Source organism: Triticum aestivum, chromosome 5B (genome assembly GCF_018294505.1).
Source record: "Triticum aestivum cultivar Chinese Spring chromosome 5B, IWGSC CS RefSeq v2.1, whole genome shotgun sequence".
Classification (NCBI taxonomy): domain Eukaryota; kingdom Viridiplantae; phylum Streptophyta; class Magnoliopsida; order Poales; family Poaceae; genus Triticum; species Triticum aestivum.
In genome coordinates, this window is record NC_057807.1 from 212391579 (window position 1) to 212411791 (window position 20213).

The 20213-nt window shown below is 43.8% G+C and overlaps 1 protein-coding gene across 1 annotated transcript; it reads right to left on the minus strand.

The window, feature by feature from the left end:
• Nucleotides 1-6045: 6045 nt before the first annotated feature.
• LOC123111049 (dystrophia myotonica WD repeat-containing protein) lies at nucleotides 6046-15765 on the minus strand. Its single transcript, XM_044531725.1, has 11 exons — nucleotides 15454-15765; nucleotides 14071-14385; nucleotides 13887-13995; nucleotides 13713-13815; nucleotides 12806-12893; nucleotides 12641-12724; nucleotides 11491-11587; nucleotides 11297-11384; nucleotides 10705-10810; nucleotides 10518-10610; nucleotides 6046-6673 (listed from the first exon to the last, which is right to left on the minus strand). Exons 1-11 carry the CDS (start codon nucleotides 15640-15642, stop codon nucleotides 6242-6244), a joined length of 1704 nt encoding a protein of 567 aa, XP_044387660.1. The 5' UTR covers nucleotides 15643-15765; the 3' UTR covers nucleotides 6046-6241.
• Nucleotides 15766-20213: the final 4448 nt, after the last annotated feature.

A 20213-nucleotide genomic window follows, 5' to 3' on the forward strand; every position in this document is an offset into this window, starting at 1 on the left:
GAGAGATGCAAAGTTGAGTAAACGCTCAACAACGGTATTGTGCTGGTCCTAGGCTAGACCGTGCTAGAGATGCGAGTCAAAATCACGGCAATTCACATAAACAAGGGAGAAGCACACTCTGAAGCTCGTTTTTTCTCTCTCTTTTTTCACTTTTTTTTGCATTTTTTCTCTTTTTTTTGCTCCGCGACAACTTTTTTTCGAAAAAGTCTACAAATGTCCTAAAAACTGCCTAGCCAGAATTTTCCATACTTAATTCTTTTTGCGAAATGGTGGAATCCAACGAGTATGCATAGCAATTTTCAAAGAAGCCCCAAATAGTTGGGATATTATCCTGATATAATCTAAAGTGTTCAGACCACCATACACAAGCAAAACTAGTGAAAGCACAACTAGCATTAGCAACACGTCTATCCTCAGGATATTGTAAGCATGTAAAACATTATTCAGTTTCTAACTCCCAAGTAAGATATATATTAGGAACATATCTACCCTCAAACAGCAGAATATTCAATTTTAGTGTAGGAACATTGTCATGATCTCGTACCTGAGGTGGGGGTGCAGCCCTACCGTTGCGATTATTTGCATGTGGACGACCTGGTGGTGGTGCTAGTGGTTGCACGTAGTTCTGATTTTGATCAACCTCATTGAAAGCACAAGTGCTCCCTGGGTGATTTTGGTAATTAATGTCAACATATCTCTTGTTGGACTAATACTTTTACCTAGTATGTTTCAGATAAGTTCAACAATGGAGTGGCATGGACTAGAGGATGTGGAACCCCTTCAAGATGCTAAGGAGAAAGGATTGGCTCAAGCTCAAAGCACAAGACTCTACATTTTACTTTTAGTGATCCAAGATCACATTGAGTCCATAGGAAAGCCAATACTATTAAGAGGGGATGAGGTGTTGCTTAATGGCTTGCTTGCTCAAAGTGCTTAGTGATATGCTCCAAAGCCCTCAACTACTTTCTCACATCCACATATGTCCCAAACCAAAAGTCAAACTCGACATTACCGAATCTTTCTATCCGGCGCCACCAAGTTCTCATGACATAGCCACTGCCACGAACCCTAATCAAGTCGGTCTCACTGATAGGGATCTCGGTCTCACCGAGATGGGATTGTAATCTCTCTGTTGCCCTTCGCAACATTTCGGTCAAACCGAGACAAGCGATTGGTCCCACCAAGATTGCAATGCAAACTCTCTGTTCCCTTTCGTACCGTTTCGGTCCAACCGAAATGAGTGAATCGGTCCCACCGAGTTTGCCTGACCAACCCTCTGCGCGTCTATTACCAAAGTCGGTCTCACCGAGTTTGTGTAATCGGTCTCACTGAGATTACGCTATGCCCTAACCCTAACGATATCGGTCCCACCGAGTTGACATGTCGGTCCCACCGAAAATCCTAACGGTCACATTATTTACTAAATCGGTCCGACTGAGTTTCACGATTCTGTCCCACCGACTTTGGTAAGTTGTGTGTAATAGTTAGATTTTGTGTGGAGGCTATATATACCCCTCCACCCACTCTTCATTCGTGGAGAGAGCCATCAGAACGTGCCTGCACTTCCAGCATTCATTTTCTGAGAGAGAACCACCTACTCATGTGTTGAGACCAAGATATTCCATTCCTACCACATAAATCTTGATCTCTAGCCTTCCCCAAGTTGCTTTCCACTCAAATCTTCTTTCCACCAAATCCAAATCCTGTGAGAGAGAGTTGAGTGTTGGGGAGACTATCATTTGAAGCACAAGAGCAAGGAGTTCATCATCAACACACCATTTGTTACTTCTTGGAGAGTGGTGTATCCTAGATTGGCTAGGTGTCACTTGGGAGCCTCCGTCAAGATTGTGGAGTTGAACCAAGGAGTTTGTAAGGGCAACGAGATCGCCTACTTCATGAAGATCTACCCTAGTGAGGCAAGTCCCTCGTGGGCGACGGTCATGGTGGGATAGACAAGGTTGCTTCTTCATGGGCCCTTCGTGGGTGGAGCCCTCCGTGGACTCGCGCAACCGTTACCCTTCATGGGTTGAAGTCTCCATCAATGTGGATGTACGATAGCACCACCTATCGGAACCATGGCTCAAAAATCTCCATGTCTCCAAATTGCGTTTGCACACTCCAATCCCATCCCTTTACATTCTTGCAATTTGCATGCTTTACTTTCCGCTGCCCATATACTCTTGTCATGCTTGCTTGATATGTATTGTGAATGTTGAAACTTGTGCCAAACTCCACTTCAACTTAAAGAAATTAAAAACTGTAACTTTTCTTGCTTAGAGTCTATTCACCCCCCTCTAGACCCCTCTTCTCGATCCTTTCACTCATCCTCGTGATCGCCCTCGTAATCCTCCTCCTCGGCAACAGCAGGAGCAGGAGCCATAGAAGCATCAATAATAGGTGCAGCGGCACCAAAAGTTTGGTCGGGCTCAAGGGCAATGTGCATTGCTTGTCCCACTTGATTTGGAAGGCGACGTTGTTGTTGTTGTTGTTGTTGTTGTTGTTGTTGTTGTTGTTGTTGTTGTTGTTGTTGTTGTTGTTGTTGTTGTTGTTGTTGTTATTGTTGTTGTTGTTGTCGTCGTCGTTGTTGTTGCAGAGGTGCGACAGGTGCAGACAGTGGTGGTTGTGGAAGACGCGCGAGCAGTTCATTAAACTTGTTATCGAGCTTTGTTTCAAACGTCTTCTCAGTGCCATCTATCTTCTCCTGGCCTCTTCAAATCTATTTAGCACATCTTGCACTTGTCCACTCATCATTTGCTAAAATTTATCATGTAGCTCCTTGTTTGTAATGTTCTCCCAGTCAGTCTCATCGGCTTGTGATCCTGTCATGGTCAGCAATAGAAACACACAAGAATATATCCTACAGACTACTAAGAGGATGTGGAGTGGTGGAAAGTCACAAATCCGTCAAGCGAATCACAAATTCTTACCCGTTCTTACCAAGCAGTAGGCTTGGCAACCGTTGTAGTCAAAAACTCCTCAAAGCTTGGGCGGAGCGATTGCCAGGTGGTGTCAAACACACGACGTAGATGTATGTGGAGCTGGGAAGGCTTATAGTATGGTAGCAAAAAGGATCAGCAATAATCAATTCAGAGATGCAAAGTTGAGTAAACGCTAGATCGTGCTAGAGACGCGAGCCTAGAACACTAACAAAATCATAGCGCTGCACGTAAACAAGGGAGAAGCACACTCTGAAGCTCTTTTTTCTCTCTTTTTTGCACTTTTCTCTTTTTTTGCTCCGCAACAATTTTTTTTGAAAAGGTCTACAAATGGTCTAAAAACTGCCTAGCCAGAATTTTCCAGACTTAGTTTTTTTTAATTGGAACTATTTTTCTTCTGCGGATGGCACGGAAGTTGGGGTGTCCGACTTGGTCACGACTCGTAGTTGGACGTGACCTGGAAATCAATAGCAGAGATGCGAATACCGGACTCGGACTAGGACTGGTGGCGGAGATGAATCTGGTGGAACTCGGACTGGTGGCGGGTATATATATGGTGGAACTCGGACTGGTGGCAGATATATGTTGGAGGTGGACTTGGATTAGCGTGATGCCGATGGATATGTGGTGGCGTATATGTACTCGGATTGGCGGCGGATATGTGGTGGTGGTGGTATATGGCAGCGGCGATGAAGTTGGTGCGATGGTGGTATATGGCAGCATCGACGAAGATGGTGCGGCGGTGGCATGACAACCTGTGAACAGAACTCAAAACTCTAAAAGACTGGACGCTAAGACCAGCAACTCGACACGACGATGCAACGCAAATTCAACAAAGCAAAACACCGAACAGAAAATTGCAAAAGGCTCAGATTGGTTCGAATATGATGATCTAACCCTAATTTTTTTTGTAGCTTTTTCATGGACTGTAGGATAAAGAACGGATGCGATGTAAACTATGAAAAACTGGAAAATCTCACCGAGCAATCTGGAAATTTGATACCACTTGATAGAGGCAAAGGTGTCTCATCTTTCGATGAGATGGTGCCTATTGTTTTCAGTGGAGTAGACTTTGACGATCCGACTACGAACGTGCGAGGACGTCGCGCCTTAGCAATCGCTAAACCAACTCCGAGAGGTTATTCACCATGCCGGAGCACGATCAACCTGACCACGAGGGTCTGTTTCCTGCACGCAAACGAAGAACAAGCAAGAAACTGAAATTTCAATCTAGATATTGCGACTATAAGAGGAAAGCTTTATTAATGAAGGTGGGGTTCTGTGACGTCTTTGTCTGATCGTAGAACACAAACGAAGTACGCGAAGTTGCAGCTGTGGCGAACTTTTAATCTAAACAAAACCCAAAGTCTAAACGGTGCCTTAATGGATGTATTTGTAGGGTGAGAGAGGGGATTTCGTCCTCCTGGCAAGGTGGGACTAAAACACCTCCCGAGTCATTTCCCCTACAATACGGACTCTAAAAAATAGCCTATAAGTAATATTTCAAAATTACATGGACCTATCCCAAAAATAAGGTGGCGCGGCACCTATATTAAGCTATCGACGAAATTTATGAAAGGGCATCTTTTATATTTCGTCCATGTTCTTGTATGTCATCATGGTGGCCCCAAACTCCTAAGTACTGAAAACTCCACAAGAAACTCTGTTCTTGTTCCCCTTGCGTGCGTCATCTTCTCCATGTTTGATCATGCTCCAATGTCCAGCGTTCTTGTCCATGCTTGGCCCTTCATTTTATAAGCAAAACAAATGTATCCAATTTAGTCAGCATCATATTCTCATGAACATTAGAATCATTACCAAGAAACGAAAGTACCTGATAACTTAATTGGCGGGCGCGAGCTTTAGTAATTGGTCCAGTATGTATAGTAGCAGGGGTTGTGGGTGTAACAATGGTATTGATGTCCTCATCACTGAGTCCCAAAATTTTCTCTCATTATTAGATTCTAGTGGTGAGAAATTCCCCATTAAATATCTAGGGACTCCCCTCCACCATGACAATCTAGGAACAGAGGATATTTAACCTCTAATAGATAAAATTATAAAGAGAATTGCTTGGTGGAGAGGAAAGCGCCTCTAAGCAGACTTGTTCTAATTCAAGCTATCTTGCAAGCATTCCCATTTATCTGTTATCCTTTTAAAATTTTCAAAATGGGCCATAGATTTTATCAACTCCCAAATGGCTAAGGTGGAATGACTTTGAAGGCCATAGAAAGCTGCATTTAGCTAATTGAAAATTGGTTTGCATGAGAAAAGAGTTTGAAGGTTTGGGCATCCCTAACCTCCAGGAGATCAACCTCTGCTTATTGGGGTCCTGGGTCAAGATATATTATGAAGGGGATGTCAAGCCTTGAAAAATAATCATTGATCATAGTACATGACTGGTAGGCCTAACCTACTTTGCCCCCAACCATAACCTAACATTTCCAGAATCTAGAAAGGGGTAATATCCATAATTCAAGCTTTAAAATCTGGTTATAGGTGGAAAGGTGGGAGGGCGGCTTTTAGGGACTTGATTTGCATGTAAAATCGGATAGACCATGTGGGGGTTGCAAATGAAGTGGACACGACGTGGGACGAATGTCGAACGAAAAGGGGAACACTACGTTTTTTTTAATAAGAAAGATAGGAGAAGGAAGAAGTGAGGAGAGGAGATTCATTGTTGCAAGACAGAACGAAAGATGAAATATAAGCAGACTTACAATAAATTGTTTGTTCAGAATAGCTGGCTTTTGTGTCTTTTCTTTGCATGTTTTCCATCCATATTGAAGTACTTGTACATAAGTTTGTTGCGTATTGTGAGCTGCAGACTCTACAGTTGGTAACATTGCTTCTGTAGTCTGAACATTCCATACTAATCTACTAGTTCCTCAATAATTTTATCGGCTGACACACGTACATTCCCGCAAAGTATCTACATTTGCTCACACAATCTACAGAACATTCAACGACTAAACAGAATTACGATATGGAGTTGATGCAAGAACTGGAGAAGTGCGGAAGCAATTTACAACTGGGGGAAATCTAGAAATGCTAAAACAAAACGAAGCAAAGATTGTCATCCCATCCATCACATGTTGGCACATTGGGCAATACAAAACAAAAGGCAAACTTGTATTAGCTATCTTGGAGTATATGTATCTGTACAGGGGCATGTTCCATTATTGTTTTGTGCCACTAACTAGCCTTGCTGTAATAAGGAACATCTACAAATATGTGCCTTCATCACCAGCAGCCTCCTTTGAGAGCCCGTCTCATCAATCATGGTGTTAGTAAGAAACTCACGGCTATGTCAAGCCAAGCGATGAAGGTTGCTTGAAGCTAGAGACACTTGCTTTACTGAAGGATGTGATTGCCCTATCCTTGGAGACAGTATTGCTTAAAGCAAACTCGGAAGAATTTGACTGTTGATTGTTTTCACTGTGGCCAGGTCTGGCCCATATTTTGATTAGTCCCTCGCGGCAAATGGTGACGATTGATTCAGTGCTGAACACCACACCAGACAGGGGATCCGCATGTACTCGGTGGGCGACAAGAGGTGAAAGCTTCGGCACGTCCCGCATTCTGGGAGAAGGTTGAAGAATACCTGTTGGAGGGCATGCACTGTCCCAGTGTGCAGAAGGGCTCCCACTGCTAAATGTTGGCGAACCACCTGAAGGATGACGTAGTGGGACAACAATCTCATCCATTGCCAAATCCCACAGAAGCAATTGGGTATCCTAAGAGTATGCCAGAGTGGCAATTGATATCAGTAGTCAACCGTGTTGGAGAAAGCAAACTGTAAAAACACTTGCCAATTTATCTGATAGCTATGACTATATTCATATAATAAGCTAAGACATGATAAGTTCATAACAGATCACCAAGTTCTGACAAAAATCAATCTGATCTTCTAAAAATATGAGGTAAAATGACACTCAGTAGTTAAGTTCTTCAACGTGAATCAAAAATATTGGCGAAATCACACTAAGAAAAAAGCAGCATGAGCAGCATGATTACTGGAGAAATTTGCATATTTATTACATAATTAGTGTGATCAGTTCAATGCCCTGCAATAAGCATAAGACTGAACAGCAAGGAACATTCCAACAGTTCATTAACTGAAGATCTCCCGGTAATTAAGTAAGCAGGGAAGAAATTGAGAGGTTAAGTATTTTAAGGTACTCCCAGATTTCACTCTTATTTGTACTAAGAAGTTACAAGATCAGACAGGCATGCATCAGTTTATCTCTACTGCTTAAAAAAGACGCAAGGCTCTGTCTCCCATCTTACGTCATCCGACTCCCCACGCCCCACGTCATCCGTACTGCCCCTACAACCTGTTTTTTCCTACGTCCGTACTCCCTCTCCCGTCGGTTTTCTTGATCCCCTGACATCACACAGCATAGGAACACAAACCCATCTTTGATCGAAGTGAAACCCTAACCCTAGCATTATGGAGGCCCCTCCACCGCTGCTCGATAGCAGGAAATGAGTGCATTTCATGATTGCTTCATCATCTCTACGGTGTTGACGTTTGTACTGCTGCTATTCGCACTTGAAATAAACCTGCTTTCATTTGGTTTGTGATTTGTGACAACTTGTTGTGCTCCAGTGCTCGGTTTGAAAATTATTTTTGGAATGATTCCTCTGAATAGACTGCTTATGTTTGAATATACATGTATGCCTAACTTCGATAAAAACAGGATCTACTATTCTCATATGTGATTAAATACCACATGTCAGAAATTTGCAGAGGCAACTCCGGGAAGAGATTGACATGCATGTGGCGTTGACAGATGCCATCGCACATAATGCAGAGCTGATACTTAAATCTACCATAAAGCTAAGCTACCAATAAGGTGAGCAGCAGCATGCTTGACATGTACAATATTAATTTGTTGGTTCTTGTCGTGCCACAAGATTATGTTTGTTCAGACTGTAAATTTAACATGTCCTTGAGCTATTTCACAGCTTTCAATTAACTTGTGTGGTCTACTATATTTTACAGTAGCAGAATTTCTTTTACTGTGTGAAGTGTGAACAGAGTGTAATTGTCCAAAAGATGTATATTTTATTTATTTATGTCTCTCACCCAGTTTCAGTATCGGTCCTCTCAACCTGACAAAGTTTTTTTTTGGATATGGTACTTAAGAATAGTTATTATGGTGGAGCGGAGTTAGCACTTGCTCACCAATGACTCTTCCTCATAGAGTTTTGCCCAACTAGAGTTAGTATATGCATTCTTCGGCTAGAGAAAACAATGGCTTTCATTGGTAGATCGGGTTTATACATATGCATTTCTGATATTACTGTGGAGATATTATTTTCTCACGGGGGCTGCAGATATCCTTTGAGAAAGATACCATGTGAACATACTGGATGTTGTCATGGTACAAGCCACCTCTATCCTGCTAAAAGAATTTGACGTGGTAGCCTGCATCAGTTTTTGAATGATTTTGTAGAAGTTTGCTAAAGATAAAGCAGGTGCAACACTTCATTTGTCGCAACATGGTAAAATATTGCAAGCATTTTGGACAACTCTTAAAATTCATCTATATGAGCAACTCCTGAGTGTTAGTTAAACAATGTTGAAAATCGTAATGTTATTCCATAGCAAAGCACAAGTTCACATAAGCGGGTTCATATGTCGGACATTCCTTTTTGAATATTTTTCAGTTACAATGATGCCAAGTGACATATTTAGAGGTAATATTTCCTCTACATCGCCATCATCCATAATTTTGATTATTCCATCCATGTTGTGGAAGTGTTGCAACATGGTTCTAACTATGCATGTGCTTAGGGCATCTCTAGCAGACCACCTAAAGGTCATATTTGAGAAGAAAAAGTGTCGTTTAGGGGATTAAGGGGTATCTAGTAGATCCCCTAAACCAAAATTTCCTCAAATATGACTCTTCCTCCCCTAAAACTGCCCCCCATCTGCTCAAATTTAGTCCAGCCGATGTGATTCTCAGCAAAAATAAGAGAGCTGCAGGCCTCCCGTCTGACCACGCCGCCGCCCGCGGCCATCCGCCACCCCGGATAATCGGAAAAATGAAACCCTCCACCGCCCCTGCACCTCCGGCGACTCTCCTTGGCGACGAGGAATTTCGCGAATCCCCTCAGACCTGTCATCTACGTCGTCCTCCTGCCGCTGCTCCTGGATCCAATGCGTCACCGGAGACGTTCATCGTCGCACAACGGGATTCTGACTCGAGACAAGCACAGCGTCAAGACGATCAGGACGAGGCAAGCAGCACAAGCATGGCCACATCTCGATCGAAGCGCCAACATGGAAATAGAGCCAGAGCTCGTCGACCGCACTGTCGTCCTCACAGGGCCAAGGCACCCGAATGCTCCAGCTGGTGGGTGCCTTCGTCGTGCGCAGCGTCACGGCCACCGTCACCACTGACCAGCTCTTGCACGCCGGATCCAGTCGCAGCGACCCAGGCTCCCCTCCTTCCGTCCCACTCGGCCTAGTGCGCGCAACTCCGCCTCACCGGCTACGGCAGCATCACAGTGAGCTCTGAAGTCCCAAGGCTCCATGTCCTACGTGTTGTGGAGGGGCATAGGAGGATTTGGTGCTATTTGTTAAGCGACACGGCAATGTCGGCCCCCAAATCCAAGGCAAACGCCGACCGGGAGCCCGCGCGGCACAGCAACGTTGCTAGTGTCATGTTCCTGCCACTGCCTTTGCAGTGCATCCATCTCCACGGGTGCATTTTGACTCGTGGCCCCTGTGATCTGTTTCATCAAGCTGAGCGCGTACTTGATGTACAGGGAGTGCAGAACAACATGGCGGCGTACGTGATGTTTGCTTGCAGAGAGATGAACTGGATTCAGTCCATGCTCTACTTCTACGGCTACACCTGCTTCTGGTTAATCCTCTTTGCTACAGATTTGATGAATTGTGTATGTGGATGTGTAGTGTATGTGTTTGATGAATTGTGTGAGCCAAATACACATATAAAGGGAAATGTTATAGGAGATCTGCTAGTTGAGAAACAGTGATTTCCCTAAAAGAAATAGGGAAATGGGATAGGGGAAATTTGACACTTTTACGATAGGGGTCTGCTAGAGATGCCCTTACCATGTCATTGTACTTTCCCATACCTATGATTTGTGCATGTATCTAAAAGAAGTTTGAACATATGATTCATGTCTATCTCCACAGGGAGTCTGGACAGAGGTGGCAAGCTTCGATCGAGAAGGCGCAGAGGTAATTTAACCGGTGGAGGGAGTGATTTAACATTAAAAAGGTCAACAGTGGCGGTGGAAGAAGTGATTTAATGTTAAAAAAGTTAACAATACTCCCTGATGTTCCCTAAAGGTATATGTTAGACACGATTAGTGTTAAACAACTAGATTATGCTTGCCACCTAACAAAAAAAAAGACAACAATGCTCCCTGATGTTCCCTAAAGATATATGATACACAATTAGTGTTAAACAACTAGAATATGCTTGCCCCCGTTGCAAACCACGGGCAATTACCTAGTCTTATTAAAGATGAGCAGTACATATTTTCATGGATATGCCATAAATGTTCAAGCTATAATACAAATGAATCAACTTCAGATACCTGACCAACAGAACCAAAACGATACACCGCATTTTCTCCCGTTCCATCAGCATTTGGTGGGGACCAATATGGATCAAAAGCAACTCCACTAACCTGTTTGCAAAAAAATTACCCATGTCATCAAATACAACTTCTGAAAGCAAACGTCAAGACACTGAAAAAGCCTCAAGGGAAATTCAATTAATACCCAAGAATTATGCCCTTCACCCCATGCAACAGTCTTCCTGTCGTCCATGCTCCATACCTGCACAAGATCATCTTCACCACCTGTCAATAGATATTTGCCATCCGAGCTGTAAAAGCAGACCACAGTCAAACTAGGTCAGAAACTGGGCCATACTCATTTCTTCATCATTCTCGACTGATCCACCCAAATAAATACTCATAATTGACAAACCCATAGAAATGTGAGAACAAATAGAAGATAAGAATCAGAGATCAGATAACCCATAAGATGGTATAGAGATGCTTCAATGCATAGCTCATGGCGTACACAATAGAGCCATATACTAGCTTTATTAGATATCATCAAGGAAACTACAACAATTTTGGATGCTAGTCAGCCCAGGCAGGTTTTAAAGTCTGAACTTTGAAGTACTTTAAACTAAGGGTCATAAATAGAAAAACATTCCACACAAACATCAGCATACAAAATAGAGTAAACTGCATAAGTGTGGCTAAGAAATAATTTGCAGAGCAGCCAACCATAAAACTAACTGGGAGAAAACATGGCAAACACATACAGAAGACATCGAATCATTCAAATGTAATAAAGGTACCTCCAGGTGCAACACAAGAGAGCGCCATAATAACTTTTGCCACCAAATATTAGCTGTTCCTTTGAAAAGTCAAACACTCTCAAATAACCTACATATGGTTCATCGATATTAGTTAAGCCTGAAATGTAGGATGGTGGAATTTCTGAGTAGTAAAAACGTCTTCAGTGTGGGTCTATCTAGGATAAAGGAAGTACCATCTCGCCCAACTGTCGCCAAGTATGCCCCATCTGGAGAGAAGGAAATTGCATTGATTGAACCATGACAAACATGCCACCTGGCAATTGGGTTACTCTGTAATGTTTTTGAGATAAGAGCAGCAATTTAGTGTATAGGGATCTGCCGTCCCAATATGCATAAACCCATAAAATCCATAATAAAATGGTCAAACAAACACATTAAAAATTACAGAAGCGCATGATGACTGCTAGTTCGACTGACTACAAATTAAAATTCTACACATTCACATAATCTTTTGCCTACTACATCCATAAACTTTGTGAGTTTCTTGGAACATTATTTCGTACACTTTCTCTATTCTGGATGTAGGATCTCCTGGGCACCACCTAATTTTCCTTAAAATATATTCAACAATAATCGTTGTCCCAGATTCTGTAGGTAGAAACAAACCCAATGGCTTGATGTAAACTCATGTACCAAATGTTATGAGAGAAGCATTTGCAGGATACCAAAAATCATAGGTTAACGAAACTACCGCCCAGATCCCAATATTCACTGTACAATTTATATGGTCAGCTTACTGATATGATAGTACCTTTTGCAAATGTATGCCAGTAGAGTTTTAATCACAACAGTAAATTCTAGTCTAGAAATAAAAATCGTAACACTCTTTGCAGGTGGAGACTAGCAAGGGAACACTGCATAGGTAGGAGCCAGCTGGGAGATTACCATTTTCTATTACTCACCCAAACTCCTAAATGCAAGCATAAAGAAAAACGTCCACTTCTGAGGATTTAATTTATGTCTGCTGTGTGTACATAAGCGTCCATGGGAAATCAGAATGTTAGAAGCCATTTTAAATGGTGAGCTCTCTTAAACGGTTCAGATTGATTTTTTTTCTGAATAATGGTGAATTTATACTGATAGTATCACTGTTTAGCCATTTACATTTCTATGCGTAAGAAAAGGAACATTAATGCTCATTGCATCAAGATACATTTAACGTTAAGAATGGTAGACTAAAGTGACAAACTGTAGGGTATGTAACAGATCACCAGGCCACAGTTTCATGCCCACAGAGAGGGCAAAATACACTTCTATAATAAATTAACTAATTGAACAAAAAATAATGTGGTTTAAGGAACTAATACTGAATGCCTAAAATACCTTACTCGACTTTGCATGTGAAACCATCAACTGAGCTGGATCCTTTATAGCTGGAAATGTACACTCCGTGTTTCCATCTCTGCACTGAATGTAAAGAATATACATCAGTTCAAACATCAACGCAAACATTTATAAATGCCAAATTCCATGATCATCATTGCTCACTTTATCATACACATACAAATTTCCATCAGAGTGGCTAACAACAAACATGCCTTCACACTCCGGAACCCATGCAACAGAAGTGCAACGGCTGCAAACAATAGTACTGAGAAGTCAACAGGAGAGTTAACTAAAATAATAAGAGGGGATAAGCATCTGTAAGAACCAATATGCAAGCAGCACTCAGCTTATATTGCAGTCATGCAGACTAAAGTCAGAAGCCCCCCAGGGCGCCCAACCCCATCAAAATAATGCATCAAATCTCTGATTTTAAGAGAAATATCGAGAGCAGCCAGTACAAATTTTTCCCCTTATCTACTTCCACAAACCATACGGATTCATAGGTGTGCAAGTATATGACATGAGACACCAGATGATGAACACACAAGGAAATCAGGTCCTTCTTTTGCCTCCACAATATGATGAGTTAATACAAGGCAATACCTGACAGCATATAGACAATAAACAGAAAGACAATTGCCTTACCATAGATTGGTGGAGCCAAATATTTGCTCAACCGTTGATTGTTTCAATGTCCCAAACAAAGTCTACCGTGTTTTAAATTCTTTATTAAATGCTTCTGGAGTCCTTGTGAGGGAATGTTTAGGAAGATAACTTTTGTAACTCCTAATTTTTTTTCTCGTCTATCTGATACTTAAAAACTGACGTGACTAAACTGGGGAAAATGATGGGTTCTCGAGTAATATATCAGGGTGCTGTATTTGTATCTATGCATACTTGATGGAATCTTGTAGAGTATGTTAAATCACAAGATGGTGAAATAAACAAGCAAACAACAACATTATTAATAGGCAACACTGATTCAAATCAGAAAATGCAAACAACCTCCAAATATCATATATGACATGCACATGGATAGCATGAATGAATAATGAAAATTAAAACATACCTGCTGATGCTCATTCCATCTTTATCACCCCTATTATAATGTTGGGCTGCAACAGGCTTCCTTCCAGGTTCTTGTAGCTGTTGCCTCAGCGACATTGAATAAACTGCATAATCGATACACCATAAACACATTCCATTTTGAAGCGGAAAAACAGCTAACAAATACTGCACTAACCATCCCCTGATCCCATCCCAATGATTAAGTCATGCCCCTCCTTGGCCTCCGAGTCAAATGCGTGGCACAATGGGTTAGAGTTGCTAAAATGGATGGACTTCAGCGGATCCTAGTGAAATTAATCAGCTGATCAGAACCAACAGTACAACTGCATTTAGCATGCGTCAAATAAAGGATTGCAGACCTTGTCCTGGGAATTAAGGTCACTGATGAATAGTGTATCCGCAGAATTGTAGATGATGTATGCACCCTTGCCATCGTAGTTTGCTACAGCTTGAGATCCTCCAAGGCTTGTAGATGTACCAAGGGTTCCTCCCACACGGTTGCTTTCAGACACAGCACGACTGACACCATTGCCCCCAACAAAGCTAAGTGCGCGGCTACCATTCCCGGTACCCAGCAGCCTTGCTGCCGCCGATCGCATCCCACTGCTGGAGCTTGGTGTTGATGGTGTGGAGCCTTGGCCAGTCAACCTCTCCTTCAGGTATGCCACCGTCAACTGCCACAATCAATAAACAAACTTACTATTTTTTAACAGGAAACAAACTTACTACAAAGCAAGAATCCGGAAGACCAGGACCGGACAACAGGCTAACCAGTTCAGCCAATCAAAGCCTAAGCTGTTACTACAAAATGACAGAGATGAGAAGTAATAGCAATAATTACTATAAAGCCGTTCAAAAAACAATTAACTACAAAAGTGAGAAGACAACCAGAATTATTCAATATCAGTACTGAAATAAATAGTTAGCAGCAACCTACACTAAAACTAAGGCTGGTCATAGTGGGGAGTAACTTTATACCAGTGTCATGCATAACACTAATCTATGTTACTACCTTCATTAGTGCAAAGTATCATAGTAGTAGTATGGCTTCATGCATTAACGTGTAGACTAATTTTCTCTTGGGAAGCGTTAGAGTGGTAGTACCATCTCCGTTACTCATTTAATACTATGCCATGTTACTAATCACTAATATGACTAGTTGGCATTGCATGAGTATGCATGTTATTACCTATGTTACTCCCACGATGAATAGTCTAAGGCTAGTCATAGTGGGGAGTAACTTAGATTATGTTACTACCTCCATAGTGGGTAGTGTCATCCGTGCGATAACATAGAGCTTCATTTATTACTTTGTATAGTCATTTTACATTGGGAACCGCTATGTGATGGTAACATATTATGTTACTCCATTTGCTTCTCTCCTCATCTTGCCACTTCATATTTTTTGCCTATGTGACATGCATGTTATTACTTTTGTTACTCCCACTATGAGCAGCTAATAGAGATTCCAACGTATCAAGGAAGCGCTCATGATAAGATCACTAGCTACAAGCCAACAGCACAAGAAACTGTGTAATGAAAATCTAACACCAATCGAAATCCTAGCAGTGTATAAAATAACGCTATCAAATTTCATTTAAATACCACGCCCGAGCCACTCGAAATCTCAACAACGATACAAACCCGCCGAAATACTCGACGAGACAACCCAATTCACCATGCAGAATTCCAACCTAGATCCCCCTAGTTGGCGCCAGAACCGCGACGGCGTCCACGGGTACCTGCGAGACGGTCTTCCCGCCGTGGTTGTAGTGAAGGACAGCGGCGGAGTGAGCTTTCTCGTACTGCAGCTTGTACCTCCCCTCGGGCGTCTTGAAGTAGGTCTTGAGCCCGGCCGCCGTCGCCGCCGCGGCGCCGCCGCCACCAGCCCCCGCCGCCGATGAAGACGACGAATACGACGTCGCCGCCATGCTCTCGCACCGCTACCGTCCCCTAACTCTCCCTCGCGATCGCCTCCCGCTGCCCCGCAGTGCTTGCAACTCCCACGGGAGACGACAAACGGTGGCTCGATTTGGGAGAAGAGACGAAGACGAAAGAGAAGAGACAAACTATATTAAAACAAAAGGAGAAAAGGAAATAGCCTCCGTTCAGACCCGGCCCAGTGCTAAAGTTTACGGGCCGGGCCGGGCCGGCTCGCGTGCCTCTCTGCCTGGCTATTTCTTCTCTTTCTTTTTCTTTTTCTTTTTTTGAGAATTCTCGCCAGTCTTTATTAAACCAACAAAATGTTTGTGGGTACAAGGTTTAGGTCGTGAGGCATGCCCAACTAGACATGACGACCAACCGAAAGACTACTAGCAAACTTGACGAGATCATGAGCCTCGAAATTAAAATTTCTACGTTCAAAAACAAAATTGCAAGGAAGAAAAAGACTCTTCCGTTCTGATATTTAGAATCACTGCGTGTGGCCCTCTGCTTCCGAAGTTGATGTCCGCGATCACCCCTCGACAATCATTTTGCAATACATAGCCTGTGGATGTTGAGGTCTTCTGCCAGGGCCATTGCTTCTCTGCACGCATAAACTTCAAGGATCAAAGGATCCGTGATGCCACTGAAACACAACAGCCGAAGAGCCGATGTATTCTCCTGTGTGATCTCGACATATTGCAGCTGCCACACCCCCATTACCGTCACCAGAAACGGCCCCATCCGCGTTGATCTTTGCTACCCCCTCCTCCGAAGGAAGCCATCGAGGAGTAGTCGTTGGTTGTGACACAATTATGCGCACTTGTCTGGACTGTTTAGGTATAGTTTGTAGCTCCTGAAGATAAGAGTTCACAAAGGAACTAGTTTGTTGCGGACTCTGGAAAATATTTTCATGGATCGCCTTATGCCTTGCAATCCAAATAGCCCACAGGGTCACCGCCATTTTTGTGAACTTATCATGATTCAAAGTGTCATAAAGATCAAACAGCCAGTGCTTGGCACTTGTCTGACCATTCTCCCTCATTCTATCAACAATCTCCTCCTCTGATAACGCCCATGTACATCTTGCCATAGTGCAAGAGACAAGAGCGTGTCTCCATGAATCTTCCCCTCCGCACAAAGGACATGCATCTTGCACTGACATGTTTCTGTTTCGAAGAACATCCGTTGTCGGTAACGAGTGTCGTGCCAACCTCCATAAGAACACTCGAACTTTGGACGGAACTTGCAGCTTCCAGAGAGAGCTCCAAGCCTTCTCTTCTAATGAGGTTTCTGAAGGGCCCGCGCGCCCTTTTAACCAGCTCTCCCTTTCTATCTTTGTGCTAATGATCATTCGGTAGACTGAGCTAACCGAGAAGTTACCTTTCTTATCCGGGTACCAAGCCCATGAGTCAGGAACATCTCGCATGCATACAGGTATTTTTAGAATTTTGTCCGCATCAACTGGCAAAAATATGCTCCTCACTAGATTCATTCCAGGACGCCAACGCTGGAAGGAGTAGCTCATGCACCATGCGTGGTGGGTTAGCAACCAGCGATAAGATCGGTCTACATGAGGCCTTCTTCGGTATCCAGTTGTCTGCCCATATATCTGTACTCTGGCCATTGCCAATTCTGTTGATGATCCCTTGCTTCATAATGTCCCTTCCTTCCAATATTGCTCTCCAAATTTGTGATGGCCTAGAACCCAATTATGCGGAGAGGATGGTTCCACTTGGATAATAAGAAGCCTTCAAAATCCTAGCACTCATGGAGGTTGGCTCCTGAAGAAGTCTCCACGCCTGTAGCGCTAGTAAAGCCAAGTTAAACAGCTCAAGATCTCTGAAACTCAAACCTCCCAGATACTTAGGTCTTGTCATCACCTCACAAGAAACCCATGTTGGTTTTCGTTTGCCCTATTTGCAACCCCACCAAAATTTACGAAAAATGGCATTTATGTTCTCACGCAGCCCCCTGGGGAGTTTGAAACATGACATTGAAAAAATAGGTATAGCCTGGGCAACGGACTTAATTAGCACATCCTTCCCCCTGTTGGCAGTAGTTTGCCCATCCATCCTTTTACCTTCTCCCAAATTCTATCACTTAAATATTTGAACGTCCCCTTTTTGGAGTGTCCTACATCTGTAGGCAGCCCCAAATATTTGTCACTCAACAATTCATTGGGGCATGAAGATGGCCTTTCACTGCCGCTCTTACAATCTCAGGGCACCCCTTGCTAAAAAATATAGAGGATTTCTCTCTGTTTATTCTCTTTCTTTTTCTGGCAGAGGCACGACACTACAGGTAAGGCCCTGTTTGGATTAGCGTTTCCGCTCGTTTTCTGGCCGGTATAAGATACGGACCTTCTCTGGTCGTTTTCATTTCAGGCTGATCTTAAGTGTTGACGTGTAACTTACACCTGTAGAATAAATACATGTGTATAAAATTACCCCCATTCCAAGCGGGACCTAAATGGGCATGTCATGCCGGCCCGCGTGCCTCTGCCAGGCCCAGGCATGGCACCACTTTAAATGGGTCGGCCCGCAGGTTTGGCCCATGTGGCAGGATGCTTGAAGGCCTTATAGGGTGGTTTTCGCTCATTTTTATCTGTTGGACTGTCTTTGGGGACATATATATGTAAGTCAAAAATAAATATAAATAGAAACATGTCGTGTCGTGCGAGTGGCCAGCCTCGCGGCCCAGGCGGGCCATGTGCCAGGCCAGGCCAGGCACGCGTGTTAACAGGCTGGCCCGCGACCCAGGTGGCCTAGTGCTTTTGTTAATGTGGAGGCGAGAAAAAAAGGTAAATGAAAAAGATCCAAATTTATTATGAAAGTTCATCAGAAGTACAAAGCACTTCAAACATAACAAAAATTACATCAAGGTCTCTATACCATTAAATGACCACTACCACTACTAGGGATGCAAGCGAACGTGTTTGCGACCGACCGTGAAGCCAGAACTAAGCTGCGTTAATAACCATGCTAATGTAAAATTGATGGATGAGGACGCTCGCAAACTTCGTGGACGCGTCGGCCTTCATCTCTAACCGCCGCCAGAAAGAGTCGACGATGCATCGCTATCGTCGCTCCTCTACCAGAGCAGACCTTGTTGATGACAGATGGGAAGTCTTCGTGCACATGCACGACCTCGTGCCGATGACTAGCACCCTCGAGCCATAGTCATCATCGTTGAAACCTTGAATAGATCTGAAGCAATTGACACCAAATCTCATTGGTGCGCACGCATGCTGAGAAAACCTAACCCCACAACCCCAAGGAGACGGCGGGAATCTACATGGAAGATCTGTTAACTACGTTTAGATGGATGGACTCGAGGAGGGTCGAAGCCTGGAAGACAAACTTGAAGAAGAACTGCCGACATCTGGTCGAGCTCCCAGCACTTCTTCTTATCCCGCAGGTTGTACACGCAACCAACTATGCCATCCGCCCGAGCTCCCGACACTTCTCCCTTGTCCCGCAGGTCGTACACACAATCAACGACTTGGGGCCGCTGCTCCTCGTCAGTTTGACCTCAGCCTTCCCTTGTCACCCCACCTCATCACCATCATCATCTGTGGCCCTGGGAAACAGATGCGATGACTTGCATCAGCCAGTAGTAGAGCTTTAGGCTTGTGAGATGTTAACGAGCCAGTTGTTGACCTACACCACATCATATCTAATGAAGCTTTCGCTGTAATCCGCCTTGGCCTTGCTACTTCACCCACTACCTCCTCCTTCCCTTCGTCGAGGTCATGGGAAGGAGGCAACGACATGCAGGGCGATGGCTATGAAGGCGTTGAGATTTGGAGGGATAGAGGTAGCGACCTACGATAGTGCCCGGGGTCGCTGAAGCTCGAGGCGGCGGTGACCTGCGAGGTGACCCGCTTCATAGGGACAAACGCGTCATGCGACGGCTATTGGGTGGTGTAAGACGGCGGTGGCGTGCGTCAATCGCTAAGATGGACTGGGTGTGATCGTGTGTGAGGTATATGTCAATGGTGAACTCATTGGTACCGGAGATCGAGGAGATTCCCTTTTTCATTTGGCTAGGGGCTAAAACACTTCAAATCACTTGTGACGCCCCCGATTTGACCGTACACTAATCATGCACGCAAATGTGTACGATCAAGATCAGGGACTCACGGGAAGATATCACAACACAACTCTACAAATAAAATAAGTCATACAAGCATCATAATACAAGCCAGGGGCCTCGAGGGCTCGAATACAAGTGCTCGATCATAGACGAGTCAGCGGAAGCAACAATATCTGAGTACAGACATAAGTTAAACAGGGTGCCATAAGATGGCCAGCACAAACTGGGATACAGATCGAAAGAGGAGCAGGCCTCCTGCCTGGGATCCTCCTAAGTTACTCCTGGTCGTCGTCAGCGGCCTGCACGTAGTAGTAGGCACCTCCGGGGTAGTAGAGGTCGTCGTCGACGGTGGCGTCTGGCTCCTGGACTCCAGCATCTGGTTGCGACAACCAGAAAGAAAGGAAAGGGGAAAAGGGGGGAGAAAGCAACCGTGAGTACTCATCCAAAGTACTCGCAAGCAAGGAACTACACTACATATGCA